At 40.0% G+C, this 23,246-nt stretch overlaps 1 protein-coding gene across 2 annotated transcripts in view; it reads left to right on the top strand.

Moving 5' to 3' along the window:
- Positions 1–16,008: 16,008 nt before the first annotated feature.
- The window catches only part of LOC147904742 (uncharacterized), a 43,043-nt gene continuing 35,805 nt past the window's right edge, over positions 16,009–23,246 (top strand). For both annotated transcript variants that reach the window (XM_087395325.1, XM_087395320.1), the window contains exons 1-2: positions 16,009–16,138; positions 17,378–17,473. In XM_087395325.1, the coding sequence (XP_087251451.1) occupies positions 16,101–16,138; positions 17,378–17,473 (134 nt within the window). In that variant the 5' untranslated portion in view covers positions 16,009–16,100. The remainder of the gene's footprint in view (positions 16,139–17,377; positions 17,474–23,246) is intronic.

Genomic DNA, 23,246 nt, shown 5'->3' with positions numbered 1-23,246 from the left:
ATTTGCTACGAGGCTTCCCTCTTTCTTGGGACTACCCTCTGAACTATGATATGCCCCTTTGTACATTTAATGTTGCATCTTGCTTGTTGCCATCCATAGGCTTCTGTCTAATCTCCTTGGCCAACAAGCTACTAGATCACCAACTTCTCTATATTTATTTTGATAACGTTAAAGCATGTAGACTACCTTCCACTAATGTCATCAACAACATCTCATGAAATGAAGAAAAATAGGCTTCGTCAATTGATGGTAGATTCCACAATAAATGATTATTATGGTTTGGGAAATCATGGGTTGCATGTAGGTGTGTTAGCAATGTTAATATGACTAGCACTCAAATGGAAGCTAAGCATGTCAGTAATATGCTAGGTCGGGTAGACAAAATTAACCAAATAGTAGAAAGCATGGTGGTTGCAAGCCAAGTGGGTAAGGGTAGTAAAAGCAAAGCCATCAACAAATGAGTCATGATAAACTTAGTAGTTTTTACTCAAAGTAAGAACACATAGTAGGGTAATATCTATGATCTTTTCTCATCAATAGAAGACTTGATCATTTCATTAGGCCTTTTTGGAATAAGAGTAGAGAAATCAAGTGCTATTCACAAGTTTGTACGTTGTTAGAACTTGGTATCATTTGTAGCTTTTACTAATCAATATGTTTCGAGCAATGGAGTACTACTCTTGCTTTAGCCTATGTCCATCATATATATATATATATAGAAGCATGGCCAGGCTTAGACCTACCAACATGGCACGTCAACGAGAATTGGTAGATTGTGCAAGGCTACTCCTACTTCACTTCATTATGATGTGCACACTTTTCTCTTTCAAATCTTTGCCAATCAACATCACAGACCTCCTACCCTCAAAGCTCTTTGAGGCTAGAAGAATTGTGCAACTCTATTCTTAGGGCGCATTGTCTACATTAGCAGCTACTCTATGTATCTTTGACCATAGTTTTCTATTACATGTTTAAGCTAGGGAGGCTCACCAGCTTCTTTGGATCTATTTTGAAAACCTTAGCAGAGCCATAGTACATGTAGATCCAACCCATCTACCTTCCATTAATGTCATCAACAATATCTCTTCCTTAATTGATCGTCTTCCTCAATTTATCGTAGATTCCACATTCAATGTTTGTTATGGTTGAGGAGTTCATGGGTTGCATGTAGGTGTGTTATCAAGGTTAATATGACTAGCCCTTAGATGGAAGTTAAGCACATCAGCAATATGCCTAGTTGGGTAGACAACATTAATAAAATAGTAGCAAACATGGTGGTTGAAAGTTAGGTGGGTAAGGTCTCTAAAACAAAGCAATCAAAAAATGAGTCACTATAAACTAAGTAGTTTCTACTCAAAGTAAGAACACACAGCAAGGTAACATTTATGATCTTTTCTCCTCAATAGAAGACTTGATCATTTCATCAGGATCTTTTGGAATTACAATGGAGAAATCAAGCACCGTTCACAAATCTGTATGTTGTCAGAACTTGGTATCATTTGTATCTTTTACCAATTAATATGTTTCAAGGTGGGCAATGGAGTATTGCTCTTGCTTCAGCCTATGTCCATTATATATATATATAGAAGCCTATTAACATGGCACGTTAAGGAAAATTGGTAGATTGTGTAAGGTTGAAGCAGCTTAGAAGAAGTGATGTGGCAATGGATCAATATGCAAAGATGCCACATGGCGGCCAAGCATGATACATGGCAAATTAACATGTAGAGAATGAGAGAGAGAGAGAGAGAGAGAGAGAGAGAGAGAGAGAGAGAGAGAGAGACATACAGACAGAGACAGAGAGGTCCATAGGTATAGATATATGCATGTGTATATGTATTAAAAATATTGTTTATTTATTTTTTATTTCTTTTTGGAGGCATAAGTATAGGTAGTTGTAAAGCTGTAACTATAGGTATAGGGATATGTACATGGCTTATGTGTGTGAGAGAGAGAGAGAGAGAGAGAGGACAAAGCAAAGAGAGAAAGAATGTAAAAGATGTGTGTGTGTGTAACCTTAATGCATGTAGCTCTAACTCGCCTACTGTCCACTAATGTCATCAACATCTCATGTAAGGAAGGAAAAATTGGCTTGATGGTAGATTCCAAAGTCAATCTTCATTATGGTCAAGGAGTACATGGGTTGTTCATAGGTGTGTTAGCAGTGGCAATGACCGATAACATCACTGGCAGTGAGGGAAGCTAAGCACATTGGCGATATGCTAGATTGGGTAGACAACATTAACAAAATAAGTAGCAAGCATGGTGGTTAAAAGCTAGGTGGGTAACGGAAGTATAACAAAACCATTAACAAATGAGTCACTATAAACCAAGTAGCTTTTACTCAAAATAAGAACAAAAAACAGGGTGATATCTATGATCTTTTCTCATCAATAGAAAATTTGATCATTTCATCACGCTGTTTTGGAACTCGAGTAGAGAAATCAAGCACTGTTCACAAGTTAGTATGTTGTTAGGACTTCATATCATTTGTAGCTTTTACCAATCAATTTGTTTGGAGGTGGGCAATGGAGTACTTATCTTGCTTCAGCCTATGTCCACATATCCATAATATTTTTTTAAGTCAAATTTGGGTAGCCAAAAAATAGCTTCCCCAAAGACTCCCCAAAGAGGCCCAAGATATTTTGTGAGATGACTGTGAAATATGGAAGGAAACCATGGCTCACTAAGATACTAAGTGATACATGAAATAATCCCTAAAGGAAGTAAAAGATGTAATCAAATGCTACATTTCAAGAATCTTATAAATTTGTCATATTTCAGGTAATCAAAGCCACACGTTCACAACCCCCCAACTTTTTTAAAAGCTATCTCAATGAACAAGAAATAATATTATATACAAAGGCATCATAGAATTATACACCATCTTTCATTAGATTGATTCAATCAAATAAGACATTGGACATAGAGGAACACCATGCTATATACAATGGTAAGGCAAAGAATTAGAAACAAACCACTTGGGAGGGATTCATAAAACCAAATCATCAACCAAGATGGAGGCCATATAAATCACCATTTCAATATTTTGGAATTTGATGAGGGAAGTAATTTAGGATGTGAATAATACAAAAAAATATCATATACAAGCCTCTATCATAAACCCATCTCCCTTATCTATGTTTTGATACCTTAGAAAACATAGAAGTAGTAAAAAAATGCTTATTGCTCTGTGTGTGTGCGTGTGCATGCGTGCATGTGTGCACGTGCGTGTGCGCACAATTTCAATATTTTGACTTATCTATGTTTTGATGCCTTAGAAAACATAGAAGTAGTACAAAAATGCTTATTGCTGTGTGTGTGTGTATGTGTGTGTGCGCACATGCACATGCACACATGCATGTGTGTGTGCGAAGATTAGACTGAAAAAAAAAAATTAGATTAGAACCCGATCCAAGAATATATGCACTTCACTGAACATGATGTGGTTATATTTATAAAGAGTTGATAGTTGAATCCTTTTTAAATATATATATAGGATTTAATTAAAACATTCGTGGTAGAACCTTTGTGCAAAACCTCAACCAACAATGTTGATACTTGCCACCATCCAAAAAGTTTGAGTTAGGATTAGAAAATATAGCATCCCGATCTTCATTAGACTATCCTTCCAAATCATAAAAATTGTGCTGTACCACCTTTGAAGTAGTTACATCCAAAAGCGAGAAGCACTTCAACCCCAAATTATTAGGAGAAAGGGGACTAGAAGGTTGGAATAGACAAACAGATTTCTCATTATTCTTTATGACTTTTCAATGAAGTCCATTAGAGAGTTATTATCTTTATCTTCAAGCTGTTTGATGAATGCGAGGGTCTTGTCAACGTTCCCCTTGCCTAACACCAATATCTAACACCAATCACATTAAAAGAAAGCTGCATGAGTAACAACTTTATGGACTCGGATGGTCTATCAGCTCCTATGAGTCCAAAGCTATGATAACCTCATGGATTTTCTTGATAAACATTGATAATACAGCTTGGCTAGCCAAATAGGGGGCATGAAGAGGCTCAGCATAGACAAGAACTCTCAAATCCTGATACCAAGAGAAAGTTGCTGCAATCAAATAAGCATTCAAGCCTACCATGCTGTCAATGTACCAAACCTATTTCACTTTAATGTGGGATCCCCCATTTTTAAGTATCATATTTTACATTGAGTGCAAGGTAAAGAAATATTCTAAGGACAAAATCCAAGGTCCCCAAAAGCTACCCCTTCCAATTTTCATTCCAAATAATTAGCTAGTCTCTAGCTTGCAGAAACAACCTTCAATCCATAAGGTCCCCAATTTCTTTTACATATATAGGCCAATTCTTATCCAATGATTGCAGATTGCTGTCCAAAATTTTGTAGCCATATCCATGTTTAGATTCAACAACATACATATAAAATAGGCCCACACAATGTGATCCATAAGTACATTGAATTTTTATTGCTCAAATAAGGTCTTCTAAAAACCATCTAGTCTTGAACCTACAATAGTTTTCCAAAACTTGTTAAAATTTTCAACAAAAAAAACCCGTACTAAGGGCTATTCTTTCAGGGCAGACTGCTCCATCCATGTTCAAAAAGTCCCTAGTCATGGGATACTCATGAAAGTCTCCTCCCATTCATGCCAAAAGAGCTACGACTAGTTTTTTAGAGAACCTTGCTGAAAAGTGCAGGGACTCACCTGCCACCATCCAAAGAAAACATTTTTAGTTAGATTTCAGTGGTGGGAAGATAGGCTTCAACAACCCTGAATAGTTGTTATCCATGTCAATCTACATGATTCGTCTTGGTTACTTAGAGATAAATGGGTCTAAAAGATCATAAAAGTGATCCCATATATTATGTGTCAGGCAATGTAATATCAAAATCGTAGTAAAGCAGACACTTTTCCTTGACTTTTTTTGTTGAACCATACTAACCCTTCCATGCACAGCTGTAATCTGTTACAAATCACAGTTAATAGTTAATCCCACCTAAGGTACTACCAATTTTCCAAGCTTACCAAGAACTGCCAATGTTAATAATTACAAGCATATCACTGCCCCCTACAAATGCAAAGGGGTGTAGATATTTACCAAGCATATGGGCTGTTATCATAGATTTATCTATAACTATGCCGAGGTTGCTCACCCTTTGTATAAGTTGTTGATCATTTTCCATTGGATGAAGGATTGCCAAACCTCCTATGAAATATCACACCTGGCGCTGAATTCTTTTTTGAATTCTATGTTGCAACTTTTTGCACATTAGATGGCTCATGCCGGTGAGAAGAGGAAGTTTCAGCATTTGATCTCAGTAAGACTCAGAGGAAGGCACTGAAAAATAAGAATGTGCACTTCTTAATGAATGTCGATCAGGACATCATTGAGACAGCTTTCAACAATGGTGAAAGCGGTGTACAAAATTTGGCTAGGACATTGGTAGAGCGTGGAGTGAGGACCGTGCATGAACAATATCTAGATGTATTTCTAGTAGAGTCTGTAGATCAATTCATGCACCACTTCACCTTAGAGAGTTGGCGATGCCTTGGTCAAATAGATCGAGACATCACTTCATGTGACACGAAGTGGGAGGGTCCCACTGAAGAAGCCAGGGTCCCATACATTAAGAATGAGTGGCGAGGTTTCAAAGGCAAAGGAGCTGCCTCGTCCTCCCTTCCATCAATGCACCCATGCCCCCAAGCACAACCACAGCCACAACCATCAATGCATCCACCATAGTCTCACAAGCTGCATTGCAACCACCGCAGCCACACAAGCATCACTGCCACGCATATGCACTAGTGCATCCACCACATATTCCTTTTCCCCAAGTTCTTTCATACCCACAAGCAGTTCCTCCACCTAGTCCACGTCTCCCATCACATGCACACCCAAATTTTGCAACTTCTTTTTCATCTCTGTTTGTGCGTCCTGCCGCTCATGCTAACCAATTGCTTCAGCGACGTGATGTTTGATTCACACTCAGTGCAATTGTGGGCATAGGCACATGCGGAACTATCAGCATGTGCAATCTTCTTGTTGCACCATTTGATCCGCACACAATTTATGCCTGTAAGATTCTATGCCTACTGATGCATTAAAGGCAAGAGCCTTAGAGGAAGCCATGTGCCTGGGCGATGTCATACATCCAAGCATCATCCATGCTATAAGTCTAGTCCATGATGATAATCCGATGATAATATTTCCATTTTGGAATGGAAATCATTTGGAAAGATGGCTGACCCACCTCGGACATGACGGAAAGCGACCATCTTCGGTGGGACACAGAAATGATGCAAAAATGCCTGCTAGAGCTCCACGGGTCTACCACCGTCAGCATGTATTTGATATTTTAAGTGCACTTATTCGCACTATTCATTACATGCACCAACACAATGTCCTACATAATGATTTGCATGCGCAAAACATTATGTTGCATTTCTCCGAGTCATCTGAGGAAGTGTGTCTGGGCATTTGTGATTGGGGAATGATGACACCGACAACTAGCAAGCATTATCCAAGATTATCTAGTGACAATCCCAACACTGTGCGGAGTTCCTATCTAAGATTTCGCCATGTCACTCTAGAGTGCTTGTGCACCAATCCCCCACCTTTCAATGTTGCACAAGATGTGTATGCAATGTCTCATCACATTTTGAAGATCATAGGCATTTGTGCACCATCGACTAGTATTGGCCCCGCAAAAGCTCTAATTGGGCGGCTACAATGATTTGTGGTTTAAGGAAAGTCTGCACAACCAAACAGACGTCCAAGCACTACTAATTTTTGTGGGGTTTTTGATATTGCTCCTAGATGCGACATACAGCGCAGTCCCCACCAAGGACTTAGACCAGCAAATGACTGAGTCTTTCTTAGACAATTTGTAATATGAAATTCTAAACATGATTACTTGTAACATTAGTATTTTTGTATATCATCCAAGTATCCACTCCATGATTCAAGTTTGTATATTTAAAATTGGTACGATTTGGTATAAATATTGTTTGTATAATAAATGATGCGATAAGTATCCATGTTGAATTGAATTGTTTAATTCGGTTTAGGGTTATAAAACAATTCTATCTTGTTGTCATTTGTTCGGTTAAATACGAGCAGGGAGGGAGAGAATGTTCTCCCACAAGATCCTCCCCAACCAGAGGAACCTCCAATTAATGACGGTCCTAAAACCTTATTTGTGCCTCAAGAGGCCGATTTAGTGGACCAACTATATCACATTGAGGCTCAAACTATCTTGCAGGCACAAAGAGAGATGTTGGGAAGAGAGGGGCTCGATATTTTTGCCACTAGTTCACCATGCAAGGCGACCCGCTCTGTCTTCGGCAAGTACAAAGGCTTTGTCCATCAGAGTTCGTAAGAAACACCTTGTTTCTTTGATCCGGAAATGCTAGAAAGAAATATGCATAGCCCAAGTTGTCAGACTTGCGGTACAAAACCCTTGCCCACATCCTTCTCTAGCGATTCATAGAGGTGGAAGGGAGCATCCCCAACAACCAGCATATACCCATGTTCTTTATTCAGTAGGTGTATGTTTGCGACGTCTTGCATCGACATGTGGATTGGACCGACAAGCATCACTTGTCAGGAATAGGAAAGGGACGTCCTTCGGAGCGCAAGCGCCCTTTTTGCACTAATTTGCTCATAAATTTCTACCATGACCTCCGATTGATGATCCATCTGCATCGGCACATTTCCCTACTTACGTGGGACAATCCTAGGCACATTATTAACATGATGATCCCTACAATACCAATGCATCTCTAACCTCCCTAACATACATACATCAACACATGCACTTGCGGCGGTAGAGGCACTGTTCCACCTCTCTCCAAATCTACCTATAACTATGCCTGAGCCAACACCTCTAACAACCCTCTACCCCGAATTCCCCCCCTAAAATTTAGCAAATCCCTTTGACTCCTCCATGACATGACATGGAAGAGATTCGTCGCTCGCGATGATGGTGACCTTGAACTCAAAGTTGAACTCAAAGTAGATGGGAACAATTTCTTTAACCCTCGTAACAATTTAGGCTGAAACAACAATAGCAATCAAGGTAGGTGCCCCCTGGGCAAACTCGAACTTCCCAAATACAATGGTAGGGGTGATCCAGCTTGATTCCTCCAACATTTTGATGCCACATGCTGAGCTGGTATCCAATGAAACCAAGGTTACTTGGATCCCCATGGCCTTAACCGATGAAGCCTCATCTATTTAAATACCAAGAGAAGTATGAAGCTAATTTTTTCCATAATTACCATCTATGAATTTGGTATGTCTATGGCTTTAATTCCTTTCTTTCATTGAGGTCTACTTCATTTTCAGTACCGAAACAAAACTGTGTTAGCATCATTGATAGCTTTATAGCCTAATAAGCTCTCATTAACTGTGTGTGTGTGCATGTCTTCTTGCGGGCCTCTCTCTCTCTCTCTCTCTCTCTCTCTCTCTCTCCCCCTGGTCATTTCTTGGCATGCAATGCCACGTGTCTTCTCAAGGGCCACATGTGTTCTTGATGTTGTGCCATGTGGCAAGACTGCAAGCCAGCTAAGAAAACCCTTGTAATTGCCTCATCGTCTGTCACATGTCATGTGGCCGTGTTGCCCTCATTGACGTTGCTGCTCCACATGCGCCAAACCTTTCAGCCCCTGTGTCTGTCTATCCCCGCTCCTCTCACCATGTCACTCGCCCGTGTGCTAGTTTGCATGATTTATGCCATGTGGCCATCTGCGTGCCACTGTCATAGTCTGCCCCACTCACTGCGCCTACTACCTTGCTCAATGCACCATGGGGTTCATGCCCTCTTTTGCATTGTCAGCTGCACTAGCGAGCCCTCTCCTCCCTTTTACACTTCTGCCATGTTAGTGTAGCCTCCTGAATCTGCTCGTTGGGCAGCTCAAGTGGACACATGGCCATCAACCCAGTGCTTGTCACCTATGATGGTTGCCATATGTCACTCCCACGAGATGACGTGCTCTCCTCCACCACATGACACGTGGCCCCTCAGCCCTTCAACTTCTCCACTCTGTCTCGAACCTCCCTCCTCCTCTTTTCCAACCTCCATATCTTTGCCATGTTGGTGGCAGGTTTGGTAAAGTTCACCATGTGTTCCAATAAAGGATCTTATTTTGTACCCTTATTATTTATGTAAGTATATATGAATACACAAAGACATAATATATGCATATATATGTAAATATAATCACGTAAAGTGTTGGTAAAAAACACATGGAATAACCCTTCCTTGAGAGTGTTGGAGTATTGGCATTGTGTATTACAAAATGTTTGGTCTTAAAGTTGGATTTTTACCTTGACACTGAGGTTGATGAGAAATATTATAATAACGGTGAGATGGTTTCCATTATATTCATTTGCATACCTTATCCATTGATTGCAAAAATCAAAATACAAATGATCGACCAACTTGATTGCAACACACCTACAAGAAAATATAATAAAAACATAGAAGAAATTGAAAAAAAAAGACCTATGAACCCTCATGCTAATCATCATGCCAACGATACATAACAAGAACATTGTAGGCAACCAACACAAAACAAACCAATGGACCATCTATGAAAAGAAGCAGCATAAGCACATACACTACACAAGTAAAAAAAAGACAATGTAAGACAATAAGGTGGATGTGAAAGAGTGCGATAAGGAAACATGGGGAGGGAAAGGAAGCAAAGGGGCAAGAGGAGAAGGAATGAAGGCACATGAAGACTCATAATACTAATCCAAGGTATAAAGGCACTATACAAGGATGCTAAGGATGAGAGTACCTACATGGAGAGGTGTGGAATGTAGAGGCTTCTGCCCTTTCACATCAAATAGTATTCCTCTATTAATGGGCCTTCCCACATGTGTAGTGTGAGGGAGGCACCATTCTTATGAACAAATAAGACCACTTCCTCAATTGTATGTGACAACCTTGGCTTGAAGTTTGCACAAGAATCAAGCCTCAATATCTTAGGCTATAATACCCCTTGGAACCTTTCCTACTAAAATTATAGTACCATGGGAGGGTGGCACAAAGATGCACTTGCCATCTTGCCATCTCATTCCCACTCACACACTAAAATATTTCAAGAGGTAGGTTGGCCCAAGATTCCTTGCCATCTCAACCTCTCTCACACATTTTATATTGCCAAACCATTGACCCTACGCATAGCTCACTTAATGTTGGGATGGGTCTACTTTATGTGGCAAGATGGCCCATGGAGACACCTTTACAAATCATCAACATTTTTCATATTTTATTCTTGACGGCGGATCGCACTTGCATACCTTATGACGTACTAGAACATATGGAATTTTAATTTGTAGGACAACAACATCAGTATGACAAAACAAGCTACAATAAATAGCTAGATGGGAGTAGCTAAGACAAGGCTTACCAAGAGCCTAAGACCACCAACATACTAAGAAGGACCAGGTAACTCTTAAAAAAAAAACTCTTTTTTTTCCCACTGGGACCTCAGTATTGATTTTAAGCTGGCATCAGAGTGAGCTATAATTTTTGGGACTTCAGCAAAGCTGGCATTAAAGTGAGCTATAATTTCATTCATGTACATTTTCTGTCCTCCGTAATTGGTTGTCTACCTAAAAAACAAGGTGGTGGCCCCACTATGTCCCTTTGAACGTTTTTTTGGTTTAATAATTTTGATTTTAACAAATTAAGGTTTTTTTTTGGGTTTTCTATATGAGAAATGAAGTTGTCTTTGTATTTTTTATTTTTTTTGGGAGTTGTTTAATGTGTAGTACGTCGCAAAAGTCATTGTTTTATTATGCATGTATGTATGTTATGGAGTGATCTATCCAATATGCATGCGTTGTTCCACAATGAGTGGTTGTCTTCGGTATGTTGCTCCAAATGTGATCGAATTGTATTCCATATATTGTTGTGATGATGTGGTCACATTGTAGGTCATATTTAAAGGTAGTCATAATTTCTTTTAATGTGTGTGATTGTTTTGTTTTTTGTAACATATCAATGTTGAAATCTCCTAGCAATATAGCATTGTTTGCTTTATCGATGGTTGATAATGTGTCATGCAACAATCGGAGGAATAATTTGTATTTGCTGGATGTTGATCTGTATATATTTGCAATTATGTATTGGGTGTTGTTTGTTTTGATGCGTATAGTTGTAATTTCAATTTTGAATTGTGCAATCCTGTTTGTTTGTTGAATGGTGATGTTATTTCATATTAGTGTGCAAGTAGGGCAGCTGTTGTTAATGCATTCAAAAGTTGAAGGGAGATGTGTTTCACATTGTTCAGTCTTGGTTTCTTGTAAACAAAGAATATCTAAATTCATAAGTGTTTGAGTGGCTATAATGTCTTCCTTATGTTTTTGTGAGGATCTTGTGTTTAAAGATTGGATGAGAATAGTTGAGTCTCTATGTTCGTGCATTCTATTGTTGAGGTTCTCCCATCTTGATTGAGTGGCTAGTCTTTGCATTTCTTCACGGTTGGGTTGTTGGGTAAGGTTGAGGGGGTTAGAGGCAAGTGAGGGTGTGAGCGTGTAAGGGAGTACTATGTGTATGTGTGTGTTGATGAGTTTGTAGTAAGTGTGTGTGAGAAAATGTGTGTGTGCACGAAAAAAAAAGGGGGGGGGGGGTTTCAATGAATACCATGCCATTGTGTGTGTTTGTAAAAGTTTTGAGTCAAGCAATGATAAGGATTAAGTGTAATGGAGGGTCGTGTGTGTATGTATTTGTTTGTGAGTGTTTGTGTGTGTGCATGTTTGGAAAGACTTATATAAGCATGTAAGAGAGGGTTCCCCCAAAAAAAAAACACTTCTTCCAAAAAAGAATGCTTAGCAAATAAATGTAAAGCTCCTAAACACAATGCGCCTCTATATAAGATAAATGTATGTCTTCATAAATCATATAAAGTATATATATAAAACAAAAAAAAGGGGAGAAATGAAGATAAAAGAGGGCATAGGAGACTATGTGCCCCTCATGAGTGCATGAGTATGATAGACGTGGTGTGTGTGTGTGTGTGTGCGCGCGCGCGAGCACCTATAAGAACCTATAAGAAAATATATATGTGTGAAAGAGAGAAAGATAGAAGATATGTCATACAATGTGGTTCCTTATATTGAAAGACCATGTGGAATGCTTGCCCTACTGACCCTTATCATGAGACTATGTATGTAGGAATGCTTTGTAGGCACCACAATATGTTTAGTATCCTAGCTATAAAGGACTATAAGAACTAGTTATATTTTTGGAGACTCCACATTGATATTTAACCATAAGTGAACCGATCCGTAAACCCATAGAGCCTAAGTGCCTACATAAGAGTTCTCAGGATGTACAAGCTGGGAGTGGTATGCAAACAAAGAATCACCATGGTTGGTGACCACTCTATGTATATAGAGATTTGCAAGGAGCTAGTACAAGAGATGCATGGGCATGCTAACTACTCTATGTACGTAGAGATTACTCATGGATGCTTTACTGCCTTTATATTGTAGCGTGAACTCTTGCGTATGCAAAGATTCTTGCTCATGGTCCCATATGAAATTAGTAGATAGGTTGATTGACGTTCTCTTCAATCCACAGGAGCCAATGCATTCAGCGGTCTCAATACGTGAAGCCAATAGGTCTACGATGACTTTGGATGTCTGACACTCTAGTTCTAAGTTACCATCTCTTACAATATTAGTCTCCAACACGTAGCAGGACACTTGAAGATGAGACTGCAAAAGCGCATTTCCCTACATGAAGCTCCTTGCAAAATTCATGCGTATTCATAGCCAGAATATTCATATGTGCAATAGGTTGCCACTAGAGTGTAGAACTAGAGAACCATCTTACCACATCTATGAGCAAGTAGGTAGTGGAAAGCTACGTAGCTCACGACTGTTGTAGGAGAGTACGGTTGTTGTTGTAGGAGGAGACTAACGGCAACTATCAATAGATATTGCAAAACATGCATACTTTACATCAACCTAGATGTCGAAGCATGGTTGATATGTAAGGGCCCGAAGCATCACATCAACTTGGACGTAGAAGCATGGCCAATATGTGAGGACCTGAAGCATTCGTGATGAAATGTCCATACCTTGCACGGCATAGTGGCATTGATCAAGCTCTTGAATTTGCAGCTGATTGATCGCTTCATTGATCCACTCCATGAATCTCCACACTTTGTAAGGCACTACAAGATTTTCCATCTTACGCTGAGACTAGTTGATTATAGTCTTTGTCTTTATAGGACTTGATGTTATAGTGGGTTGGTGTGGCTCCTTGTTTTCAAGGCTTTTCCCCTTCCATAACTATTTGTCATGGTAACGATTAGGATTCTAAACAGAACCTATCCAACTTCCTAATGATAATGAGACAATTATCCTTGTGAAAGTCTTTCCACATATATTTAATTGTCCATATCCAAGAGATCTCTTTGTTTTTCCCACTCATATATCATTCACTTGTTAATGTGTAAGTTGGGATTCTTTATAGATCCAAATCATACATCATGTCGCATTATATATCATGTTTATAGAGCCAAATTATACACCATGTTTGTGTGTAAATGCTCTCACCATAAAAAATAGAATTCCGAATTTCCTGCTTAAGTGCTTGGAAAATGAAGGGTTCTTTGGTCTTTTCGTTGCCCTTTCAAAAATCAAGGGACATTTGCTAATCATATTTGACCTTAATAGTCAGCAACATATTATTGGAACTGGCTATAAGGAATATCCTTTCTTGACCATAACGAGCAATGAGCTCTTTGACTCATTAAATGATATCCAAAAGGTTGGCTTATAAAGTACATCCATTCTTGAACGTAATTTAAAGCTTTTATCCCAATTTTTTTCCTTAGCCTTATGACTCATTGAAATCCAAAAAAAACATTTTGTTGGAACTGGCTATAAAGAGAATCAATCTTTGATCATAACAAGCCACGAGCTTTTTGACTTGTTAAATGTTATGCAAAAAGATGGCATTTATAGTACATCAATTCTTGCATCTGATCATTGCATTTAGAATCTCCTACATAAATGTTTGAGCAATTAATGCCATTACACAAATGATTTATTGAATATCACAAACAACTTATAATTCAACATTAACATGATCATAGATTTGGAATTAAAACCATGAATACTCAAGATAATTGTAAAGATAAAAAAAAATATATTAACAAAATGGAAATTCCCAAAATACTTAATGTACATTCCATTGATAATATCAAGTGTTTTAACTAATGCACAACTTTGACAAATGTGCAGGTATTCCATTGCACTTGTGTAGTGTCTACATATAAGTCTACATATAAGCTAAAACAAGGATATCCTAATCAGTTTAACAGTGGGACTCACGCACTGAAGTCAAAATAGCTTGAAATGTCGGGCCTTCCAGAGAACATCTTCCAACAACTATGGAAGATGAGATGATGATATCGCAAGCAATCATGCATCTCTAACCAGAGTAAACAAACAATAATGACAGACAGCTACACATAATCCTATGACATCCAAGATTCAATGACATTATTCGAGAAATCAGAACATCGACTCACTCCTCTACTGTAAAAAGTACAAACAACCTCCCATGAAGGCTTCATGCATAGCAGAATCTTTGGCACAGAGACCCTCATTTCTCTCCATACATTTCCTCTCATCTCTGTGCAAGTATGAGAGACACAGAAACAGAGACAGCTAGAGAAAAAAGAGAAGCTACATGAGCTCAACACTTCTCTTTCAGCTAGTCACTACGGAAGCTTTGGTTGCAAGGAATGACATTCTCGCTCTCGATTTGTTGTTGGCAGATCCGCCAACAGAAAAAAGCCGGCTACAGGTTTTGAGACATGCTATCTATAGATCTCTCTTCACGATGCGGATTGGGCCAAAGTATGACCACATTTGTGCGATCATTGAAGCTTGTACATGTTGCATGTGCGCGAGACTCCGGCGAGGGACCCCAAAAACGGCGAGGAGACCTAGTGTAATAAACAAAACGGACCAACGTTGAGATGCAAGAAGGAACATAGGCATGCGCATTGTAGACCCTGCCATAAATGATGAGCCAGCAATGATGGTGGAAGGGGTGAGGAGTGGGACTGTGTGAGACATGGCGGAAGAGAATGAGGAGGAGAGTACAAACAATATGGCCATGTAAACAAAAGAATCACCTTTGACATACTCTGTCGTATCCATGTTGCAAGTGCTCCCCATATCCGTCGAAAACCTATTTTACCCACTTTTCGACTACAAATGCACGATAGAGATACGATTCCAGTGCATGCATCCTAGCTTTTATAAGTGAGGAACCATGAAGAAAATTCAAAAATAGCAGATTGGGAGCCAAGAACCGAATGACTGACAACAAACTCTCTCGAAGCTCCTTTTTTAATTCCTTTCTACACCGACATCTGAGAGAAAATACCACATACACAGGTTGAGACAGGAACCAGCGACACGACATCCTCTCGAAGACCCGACATGTGATCGCATGTACAGACCAAGACACGACAACACTATTGTCTTCTAGAAGGCCCTTTTAATATTCCCCACTGCATCGACATGCAACAACAACCTATTGCACCTCAAAACATCTCGGGGATTTAGATAAAGAAACGAGCTGCTGGTGCAATTGTTTTGGGGATTCACAAGCACGCAATGAAGAGCACAAAGCACGGGATGAAGCGCGCAAGAGAAGCGAGCCAAGAAGAGAAGCGACGGTCAACAGAACATTTGCAGAGGCCAATGAACAACAAAACAAGATGGTGTCCTAACTACAACAACCCCCACTACCCTAAATACCGAAACCCTAACCTAACCTCACCACACCACTAACCTGGTCAAAATCGACCGCCTACACAATAAAAACGGTTTTCCTAACCCAACCCCCCAAAAAATCCACGACCCTAAGACCCTTGGAGGGCCAAAAAGGCACAAAAGAAAAAAAGGAAGTTTCTCAATATGAATTATTGAATTTAAGGGCAATAACGTCCCAAGCAAAAGTATATAATATGAAATAATATGAAATAAGTTGCTTGTTTGAGAAACTCCTGATAAGCTGAGTTGATGGGACAACTTCGAATCGTTGTGGATCGCAGCGGCGAAGCTCCCCCATGGCTGCTCCTTCCTTCTTTCGCCACCTTCAGTTTATGTGAGTTCCTGTCCTACCTTAGAAGTAAATTTTTGTGCGTAACTTAGAAGAGGTAAAATTTACTGATTACGTCTTACTTACACTTTAAGACCTACTGGCTGACAATTGGAACTACGTAAGTCAAGGGTTGAGACGTCATTATATATTTTACTCCGTAGGAACAATTGTGCCACCATGTTGGAGTCTAACGACCTGGCGGGTTGGGTGAAGGGACGATGCGACAAAGATCGATCCACCTTAGTATTAATGCTTGTCACAGACGAGTCTGTTACTAACAAACAATGGCTTGTGGGCCAAATTGCAACGTGGGAAGGCACGGGCGGAGTGTAGGAGCTAATCGGAGACCAGTCAATTCTGGAGGGCAATGAGCGAATCACAATTAGGAAAGCACATGAAGTAGGTCGTTCCTAAGAAATACCAAAGGCCAAAGGATAAAAACATGAAAGCTAGCTAATCTAAGCCAAGTTTTACAGTTGCTGAACATGCGTCACTTAAATTAAGTAGAATCAAGCTATAGAATGAATCATAATTTAACTCATGGTTAAGGTTGCGTTAAAAGTTAATGGACTTCCCCATGAATTCATAAGCCTTACATCTAATTTATTATTTCTTGAAAGTCAAACTCTAGGCTCTTAAAATTTCCAAGGCTTATGACTATAAATAGAAGGCTCAATTTTACCTCAAGCTTTGACCATGAGCCTATTACTGTGCGCTAATGTAGTAGGCATATTTAGGGCATGGGTGTAATGCTAGACAATTATGAAACGCTCAAGGTCAAATGGTCCTGGAGGCCACGTTGCTAACTCACATGGGTATACCTTAACTTACCTCATTGTTGTCACCACGCACATGTTCTTTTGTTTTGATTCATTCTTGCTATTGTTAAGCTGTCTTGTGATTATTTTTTGAATTGCTGGTTTATAGTATTTTCATGTTGCTCTTTTACAAATTCAAGTCATGTCTTTAGCACATGCATTGAAAAGAGTATTGATTACGTCCTATATGCATGTAGTTAAGTGCTACCAATACAGATTACATTAATAAACTTCGATGTATGAAATGGGAGGATATTTAAGATTTTGCAGATCATGTTGAATTTTGTGTTTGGAGCCGGTGAGATGCTCTAGAATTTACTCGTTCCTAAAATAAATCATAGAAACCTGAGGATGTAGAATTTCACCGAGTCCCCAACTATATTTGCTGTGCTTTCTGCTTTATGCATTCGGTGTGTCCATGCAGGTGGGCTTCTGTTGTACTAAGGATCCAAATTTTTGTAGACAAGGCAGTGCAAGTTGTGGGACCCCTTTACATTGCTCTTGCTGTAACATTAATAAGGTGAGATTTGGCAAATTGCTTGCTCCAACAAAATATATTGATATTCATTGCGTACAACTTTAAGAAAAAGGCAAAAAAAGAAAAATGGACTATGATGTTGGTTCAAATATGAACAATGATGCATTTACTACAGGAATAGTGGGTAGTATTTTCAAGTTCTGAAATAGCGGGACGTAGCATGCCGTATGATCAGATTTGTGGCACACCAACTCTTTGTGAAAGCCATTCTTTTATACATTGTACCTTATTCGGGTCCACTCTAATTCCATTGTTGCTGACGATTGAGCAAGATGCGCCACCTCACTTGCCATGAATGAACTTTTGCTCCACGCCCTAAAATTACAACTCAGTTAAATGGGGTTTCTTGGGCTTGCGCCTTTCTATAGGGGTTTTATTAAGCATTATACTTTTATTGCAGCACTTCTTATTATAAAGGCACTTTTCCAGACGGAAATTGCAGAATAAGCTTCCAGGTCTTGAAGCATGCCTTGATATCAGCTTCTATTCTTGTTTGCTCAGATTGAGCTCCTGTTCTTGTTTGCTTAGATTTTTCTAAGCCCTTTACCATAGAAGGTGATGCAAGTGGCACAAGGATTGGAGCTGTATTAATTCAAGAGCATGATATGATAAGCTTATGAAAGTTGTAAGCTAGATGAAGAACAACTTTGCTACCATTTATGTGTTAGCTGTCATACATGCAATCAAGAAGTACATTTATGGTGGTCAATTTCGGGTCAATACAGCAGACAGATGAGTAGACTGTGAGAGTAAATAGGTGGTTGGAAGAGGACCTAGACACTTGTGTGACACTTAAGACTGCATGGGGTACGTGGCTGCACGGGCTGAATTCTGCTATAACAGTATTCAGCATAATGAGTCATTTTGAAACTATGCATTGTTATAAAGCGCATGTTCCTTGTACAATTTTCAGTGAAGTGGTGCATGGTTGTAAAACACATGTTTCCCTCTAGTCCCTGCTATGCATGATGGAGTTTATGGTTTTCAACCTTGTGAGTGACTATCATGAGATTGAAACTGCACTATGTTGTGTTTTTAGAGGATGAGTTTGGGAATGTTCCTAGATTCATCTAGGTATATGCTTCTGCCATATTAGCGGACATGCAAATTTCACCTTGTGAAGTTTTCGTCCAAGTTGCGGCCTGCTAGTATTGTGATAATTCTTTCTATCTTAAATGGTGCGTTGCCCTATCAGCTAGATTTAGATTTAGATGCTCGTTGGGGAGAGACTAAAATGAAAACGTTTAGACTTCACAAGCAGTTGTAGCTTGAATGAAGAGATTTTGGACTACCTTTTGATTAGCCTTCTCCTTTAGTGCTAGCCTTCGTCAAGGCTGAGTCTGCCCTTTACCTCCGGAGTGCCGATAGAAACTCAATACGAAGACTTTGTATAAATGGATGCTCAAGTATGTGTGGGTGTGTGGATTTGTATGTGTGAGAGCATATTTTTATACTATGGTCTACACCCACTGTTGGGCGCTGATGACGTCAGTGGGGATGTCATAGTAGCTAGTCCTTGCTATGCATGATGGAGTTTATGGTTTTCAACCTTGTGAGTGACTATCATGAGATTGAAACTGCACTATGTTGTGTTTTTAGAGGATGAGTTTGGGAATGTTCCTGGATTCATCTAGGTATAAGAAGCATTGATGAACCAACAACGCGATGGTTATTTCATCCATATGAATGCTCTATCACAGCAATGCAGAGACAACATGGCCAAAGCTGAAGCCCACGTGGAGGAGTATGCAACATTTTTTTGAGGACGGAAATTATGTATTTCTTAGGCTTCACAAATCTAATTATGCTTCATTGAAAATGAATACTAATACTAAACTTGCCCACGTATACTATGGTCTTTACAAATTCTTGAAGAAGATTGGAAATGTTACCTATGAGTTGGAACGTCCCTTGTCTTCAAGAATCCACGTCTTTCATAATTCAATTTTGAAGAAGTATTTGGGACCCACGATGCAAGTTCTTCAGGAATTGCCTCCCATGGGATGAGAAAGGGCATATTCAGCTCATTCCAGAAAAGATTCTAGGATTCAGGGACCATGTCCTCAGAAACAAAACTTACGTGGAGGACTCTCCATGAAGTGGAGGGATCTTCCAGACGATGATTTTTGGAAGCCATCTCCTATTGCGGAGCCGAATCCTACTTCATTAACTATTGTAGTGATTAGTCCATAGCATCTTCATTCTACTTGGAGATGAATCAGTCGTTTGTCTCCCTGATGTTGAGTATTTGCAGGGAAGTACTACTATAGTGTTGATGATGTCATGCTGTTTTTGTTCCACCTGTTTTTTAACCTCTAAAATATGAGGACTTATTTTGTTAGTGGGATGGATTGTAACAATGGCTAGGAGAGGGCTTGATGAGTAGGTCAGGATTCACTACTCACTCGTTAAAATTGGTATGTTTTGTTGGAGTTATTTAGATTCTTCAATTTAAGCTTTGGTAGGGATGCCATGTGGGACATTGGGGTTAATCCCATATACAATAGTGTGCTGACAGCAAGCTGTCCTGTGTCACCCATTGTAATGGCATGATCCACTAAATTCAAGAATTGGCAATAAATCATTGTAAAAACATCAATCCCCTTGAAACAGAGGTAGAAATATCCAATAGATGCTCAAACAGTCCCAAACAGTGAAATTGTCGAGGAAAAGAGCTGGAACAGGCAAACATTGCCAGAATAAGCTCCCATATCAAATCACAATCTTTAGGTGTGTATCTAGACTAAGCCGCAATTGCCAGGTCAAGACAAGTGATGCCACATTCAGTGCAAAAACCACTCATCGAGCACTTCAATTGTGGGTTAACAGGCTGAGCATAAGAAGGGGTCCATGAAGATAACAGGTACATTAAAAAAAAACAGCGACTTTATGTATTTGTTCCCCCCCCCCCCCCAAAACAGCCCAAACTTTCGGTTGCAAGAATGGAGAAGTCTGACGTAGAAAATCGAGCACAAATGCTTTGACAGGTGCTATCACATCAGAGATGGCAGATGCAGATCTTTAGCATGCCCATTTGGTGATTTAAATTTTCATAGCTTGCTGCTTTTGCATAGGAATGATGGTATCTGAGATGCCATAGATATCATGTTTGTGAGGGGTGGATCTTGGGGAAAATGCAACGGGCATCATTCGAAAAGATGGATCAATTGAAGCTTGTAGAAAATTGCAGCTCATTCACAGTGATTTGTGCGGTCCTATGTGGACATCATCTATTGGGGCATACCACTGTTTTGTGTCTATTGGGGGCATGGGTATATCCGATGAAAGAAAAATATGAGGTATTTATGCACTTTTGACGGTTGTCTTGATGATTGAAGATCTGTCAAGTGCACAGTTGGTACTTTGCGCACAGATTGGGAGGGGGAATTATGTCAAATGAGTTTCATGCATATATGGCAGACAGAGGCATTATTCATTAGTGTATTGTGCCATACACACCTCAGTAGAACCGTGTGGCTGAGAGGAAAATAGATCTCTGATGGAGATGGCAAGATGCATGTTGAAGGTGAACGTTCGCCTAACAGGTTTTGGGTTGGAGGTCATCATGTGTCCAACATATGTGCTGAACAGATGCCCGTCCGTATTAAGCTTGGTTTGGGAAAAAGCCTTTAATGGGACAGGCACCTTAGGGTGTTTGGATGCTTGGCATATGCGGCATGCCTTAGTTACGGAGCAGCACATGACCAAGCTGGATGAAAAAGCAGTAAAATGATTTTTCATGGGTTACAGTATAGAAAGTAAGGGTTACAGATTCTACCACCCATCTAGCAGGGGGATCATCACAGGTGGTTGGCATTTGTTGAGCATTTCATCATGCTCAAAAAGTTGCCCAGAAATCATCCCCAAGGGTGCGGGAGGTGCCCAGGATCAAGGGGCAGCCTGTCTTGACACCAAATGTGAGAGTTTGGAAATGGGGAAAGCTAAAAAACGTGGACCTGAGCTGAATCGAGATTGCAAGAATGAGATACAAGAGGGCTATCAACATGGTAAAACCCTAAAACCCTAGGTGAGCCTAGGGTGAGTCAAAACTCACTGTACTACTAACTCAACCAGTAACAATGGTTAGGGGGAAGAAAATTAGAAGGAAAAATTATCCCTAACCCTCCTAATTTGAAGGGTTGTGTGGGAGCTAGCGAGCAAAAATGCGACAGTAAGAGAATAGAAGCTGAAGTCGAAGTGAGAGTATATTGCAGCAACAGCACAATTCAAGGAAAAGTACAAACCTTTGAAGGCTAACCCTAAACCCTAGTCTGGTCAAATCAGCTATACGGTACAAAAAATGAACTAATAAAGACTAGAACTAACTAGTACTAGCCTGTAAGGCCATACCAAGGGTGTTGGAGTTGGAGTACAAGGATACAAAGATGTGGGAAGCTGGAAACTCAAGGTGGATAAGCCTTATGGGCATCTGTTTGGATGCTTGAATTGCTGCCATTTTCTCATTCACTGCATCCTCCACAGTTGCCTCATCTATGGGCTGATCTGTGGGCATATTAGCAGGCTGATTTTCTGCTAAAATGGGCTGCTATCCTACTACTATGGGCTGCATTTCAGCACCCTTATGTGAATCTGAAAGCTGTACATTTGGCTGACTCATCTTGTACAGGGGCATCAAGGACGTAAACACATCAGGTGGACAGATTTCATTTTGTTTTATGCATGACAGAAAGGGCTGGACTAAGTTCTCCACAAACACAACATCTCTACTTGCTATAATCCGCTTGGTGGCCGGATGGTAGAGTCTGTACCCTTTGCTTTCAAAACAGTAACCCGCAAAAATGAATTTTACGGCTTTGTCATTAAGCTTGGTTCTCTGTTGCTCTGGCACTAATGCATATGCCAAGCATCCGAACACTTGGAAGTGTGCCACTGAAGGCTTGTTGCCATACCAAGCTTCAAACGGAGGTACTATTTGTAAGGCTTTTGTGAGGCATCTATTTAGCACATATGCTGAACACATGATGGCCTCCAACCCAAACCTGTTGGGCAAGCCTTGACCCTTCAACATGTGTCTTGCCATCTCCATGAGAGCTAATTTTCCTCTCAGAATACCCAGCAAGAGTTCCATTACTCAGCTGAATTCTAATTCCTCTTGTCCTTGTGCAGCCCCTCACAAGTCTCTGTTGTAGGTCCAGCCCATGACCTTCCACTCCTACTTTTTTCCTAATACATAAGGTACTTCACTACTCTAAATTTCCTGCCCTAATTCCATTATGTTCTACCAAATTAGTGGTATTTACCTTCAGTTAGAAGTAGTCCTGTTGCATTGGTATCAGAGCACTTTTTGTGGGAATTTGTGGGAATTTTTTGCCCAATCACTTTGAAAATTGGAGCATCTACTCTTGAGCCTATGGCCTACCTCTGTGCAAAAATTCAGCGCCAGAAGTGCTCTCTGTTGTAAGCTGTCACGTGGCATGCTCTGGGAAACCCTGATTTTCGAAGTGTTCAGAATTTGGGGCTTCTTGCATCAGTAGAAAGCCCTTGCTTCCCTGATCATTTCTATGTATGAGAATCCTAAAATGGTGGAGGATTGAGTCAACATTGAAGGGGTTTTCTCTCTGGCGCAAGAAAGTGACGATCTGCTGTTTTCCTGCACCAAATTGAGTCATTCTTGGCTTGATCTGTTCACCCTAGTCTCCTGAGGCTGCTCCCGAAGTCTGGTGGTGATTTGAGATTGTTTGGAGGAGCTGTGAGCAAATTCGACCTGCATTTTGTAGGACCTGCAGCATTTCTT

Source organism: Dipteris shenzhenensis, chromosome 2 (assembly GCF_047967505.1).
Source record: "Dipteris shenzhenensis isolate YYH24624 ecotype China chromosome 2, Dip_SZ_1.0, whole genome shotgun sequence".
Taxonomy (NCBI): Eukaryota; Viridiplantae; Streptophyta; class Polypodiopsida; order Gleicheniales; family Dipteridaceae; genus Dipteris; species Dipteris shenzhenensis.
The sequence above is the reverse complement of the archived record's forward strand: the minus strand, read 5'-3'. Positions and strand labels throughout refer to the sequence as shown.